Source organism: Penaeus vannamei, chromosome 1, assembly GCF_042767895.1.
Source record: "Penaeus vannamei isolate JL-2024 chromosome 1, ASM4276789v1, whole genome shotgun sequence".
NCBI classification, from domain to species: Eukaryota; Metazoa; Arthropoda; class Malacostraca; order Decapoda; family Penaeidae; genus Penaeus; species Penaeus vannamei.
In genome coordinates this window covers 42,173,101-42,176,165 of record NC_091549.1, presented here as the reverse complement: position 1 = coordinate 42,176,165, position 3,065 = coordinate 42,173,101, and the positions used below count along the sequence as shown (strand labels likewise).

Genomic DNA, 3,065 nt, shown 5'->3' with positions numbered 1-3,065 from the left:
GAGCAAGGTCTATATACTTATATAGACCTTGACTTTGAGATATTCCTGAGGTCTTCCTAAGCCTAATTGATACGTGAAAAACCTCAGCCACACATGGCAGTTGCTGTGTGTGCCTACGGACTGATGCTTATGCCAAGTCACGGCTTCCCTCCTCAACGGACTCGCCCCCCATCGAGTCAGTCACTCTGCACCAGCGCCTCACTTCACCCGCACCCTGTCTCCCCCGCGAAACAAGGCCCCGTTACGCTGAAATATTATAAAACGGGATTTAATTAGCTCTCCCAGGTGGACTCGAGGCGAGGTTGTGGGTAATCATAATGGCTGAAGGGAGGAGTGTTAAAGAAAATACTAGTTTTCGGGGGTCTGATTCAACAGAAAGAATTAGTACTTGTAATGTGTCCACTGACGTTTTTAGCGAGAAAAGTGTAAAAAGGGAAGAACATGTATTTGACTGTAGGAAAGCGCTTTTGCATGATGGGAAATACGCAACACTAAGCCCCACTCACGCCCCACAGAATGCAGCGGCAGGAAGGAACTGGCCTTCCCGTGGGGCGCGTGCGAGTGCAAGGGCCGTATCGGTTTCGCTTATAAACATTAGTGAGTCTCCGCAACTTTATACAGTAGAACGAAATTCGCATGTACTTTCCACGTCCCTGCCAAATGGTTTGGACTTAAGAATGCCGCTCCATTCTAGCTGGGTTCCTGAAGAGCTTCCTAACGCAGGGACTCGGGAGCACTCTTACCTAAGTAGCCAAAGACTTTCCGACCCAGATCCTCAAAGGCTTTCTCAATTAAGTGCTCAAGATCACTCTAACTCACACACTGAAGAGCAATCTGTCCTTGCATCAAGTTCGTTCGGTGACACTTTCGAAACAGCCGGGAGCTCTTCGTCTCCTAGCGGCATGCAGCCGCACTCGCACGACGGTCATGCTTCGCCTCAGAATCCTAGCGAGTCGACACCTCATGACCAACGCCCCCAGGAGGAGGAGGTGCGTCGCTTGAGTATAAGCAGCCTCTTCATCTCTCAGTTCGCAAATAAACGGAACAGAACTCCAAGCATCTGTGTCCACCGCGTGTCCTTGCCCAGAGAGGGTCCTCCGTGCTACAGCTGCTCCACTTTTGACCTTCCGCCGAAGTACCATAAGGTCGATGAGCCGGGATGGAAATGGGCAAGAAGCAGATTTTTACGCATGTACCGTGGCTTGGTCTCCTTCGGCCAGCCGGGGCAGCAAGCTGACCTTCCTCTTCGCCCGGAGGGCGACTGGAATACCCCTCCGTACACGATCGCCCTCGGGAGCCACCAAGAACCGTCTTTATGTACAACTAACAGTTCTTCCGACGATGGACCCTGTGCCGAGTGTCCCAGCGGCTCGCCCCAGTCGTCGTCAGCTGTTGCGAGCAGCGCCCTCCCAACCCAGATCCACCGCCCGCCCATGAGTGATGTCCCGCCACCCTACTCGCCGCCCACTCCTGCGTCCCTCATGGCAGGTCAGTCTCTGCCTCAACTAACGGAAGATCAGTTTTTTGCCATGCGTCGACCGACGCCGGTCGAGATGGACCAAGTAACTTTCAACTTTCACCAAGGATATTGCAACAAATCTTGGTATGTTTTTATTATCAACCCAAAAATGTATATCAAAGTAGAAATAACACAAACAGTTTTACCTTTAAAATCATAAAACAAACATTGTCTTTTTTGCACCACTATTCTCTTCTTACTTCTTGTAAAGCAAAAAATAGATTTTCTCTGACTAAATCTTCCCACACGAACACCCATTCCAGCCACTGCAACTTCGTCTATTCCCTCCTGTTGGCTATCATCACCTCCGTGAGTCTGCTGGGACCCGAACAACCCCTCATCATCCTCATATCTGCAGTGTTCTTCCTCACCGTCTTCCTTTACATGCCGATCATATGGGCCCTGGAATGCCTGTTGCACTGGAGGACGCACGGGAACTGCAGAGACATGCGCATGACAGGACTTGGAACAGTTTCGCCCGTTTCCGTCCTGTAGATTGGCATTTTTTCTCTCTTTTTCTGTTTCTGTCTTTCTTTGACTGTATCTCTCTCTCTCTCTCTCTCTCTCTCTCTCTCTCTCTCTCTCTCTCTCTCTCTCTCTCTCTCTCTCTCTCTCTCTCTCTCTCTCTCTCTCTTGTTTTATATGTATGATTTTCACTCTTTAAAGCTATATGTTTCTCCTTGTTTCTTATTTTTCTTTTACTGTTTTATTCTCTCACACTTTACATGCATTTCCTTGTCTCTCCGTTGCCAGTCTTTCATTGAATTATGTATATATAAAATAATATTTTGTAAAATAAATTTGACCAAAGTTAATGATCAATGTTTTGATCTACTTTTACCATAATCTGTAACAATATCTAACTTTGCGACTTTGCTAAATTTACGATTGTTTGCATAAATATATTCGTTCAAGTCAGGTTGTATTTTGAACTGTATTCATGTTGACAAATGTAGAAAAGGTACGCATGAGAATGCATATCTTCACAATAGAAGAGGTTTCGAATATATCTCCACCAGACATACGTGTATTTCGGACGAAGATATATTCGAAACTGTTTTAAATACATCTCTTGTATAGTGAAGATATTAATCCTCGCTCATACCCTTTCTACAGGTTGCATTTCCCTATATGTTAATGATGTTTGATATATTTGTTTTTTTTTCTACAGTACGATAAAAGACATTTTAAAGTGTTAACTGTATTGAGCGTAACTGTTGATGAATTACATGATGGATATTAATAAACAATGAAAATTAATTCATCATCTTTTGTCTCCTGTTTAGCATTTAGATTTAAGGATCGGTATATAATTAATTTTCAGATTGCCCCGTTATTTGATATCCAGTATCCAAAAGGGGTTTATTAAAGGATACTGAATGTTCAAGTTAAAAGCTATTATAAAATCGTAATAGAGTCATTGGATGTGCAACTCACGATAGAATGTGAAGAAAATATATGCATCAGAAAAAAAGGAATTGATTTTATCTCTCGCTAAAAATCCTGAATAAAAACAATTATTTTTTTAGAAAATCATTCTGGACAA

General features: G+C 44.0%; 1 protein-coding gene across 2 annotated transcripts; it reads left to right on the top strand.

Moving 5' to 3' along the window:
- On the top strand, positions 1-2,779 carry LOC113813954 (uncharacterized). Of its 2 annotated transcripts, none has more exons than XM_070123225.1 (2): positions 1-1,488; positions 1,783-1,970. In XM_070123225.1, exons 1-2 carry the CDS (start codon positions 318-320, stop codon positions 1,830-1,832), a joined length of 1,221 nt encoding a protein of 406 aa, XP_069979326.1. In that variant the 5' UTR covers positions 1-317; the 3' UTR covers positions 1,833-1,970. The 2 variants fall into 2 exon arrangements, with proteins under 2 accessions (XP_069979326.1, XP_027221836.2); XM_027366035.2 differs by having other exon boundaries at positions 11-1,603; positions 1,783-2,779.
- The last annotated feature ends 286 nt before the right edge of the window (positions 2,780-3,065 follow it).

Coding starts and splice junctions, on each gene's coding strand:
- LOC113813954 (XM_027366035.2), top strand. CDS start 318: ATGGCTGAAGGGAGGAGTGTTAAAGAAAATACTAGTTTTCGGGGGTCT. Junction 1,604..1,782: donor GGATATTGCAACAAATCTTG/GTATGTTTTTAT, acceptor CACCCATTCCAG/CCACTGCAACTTCGTCTATT.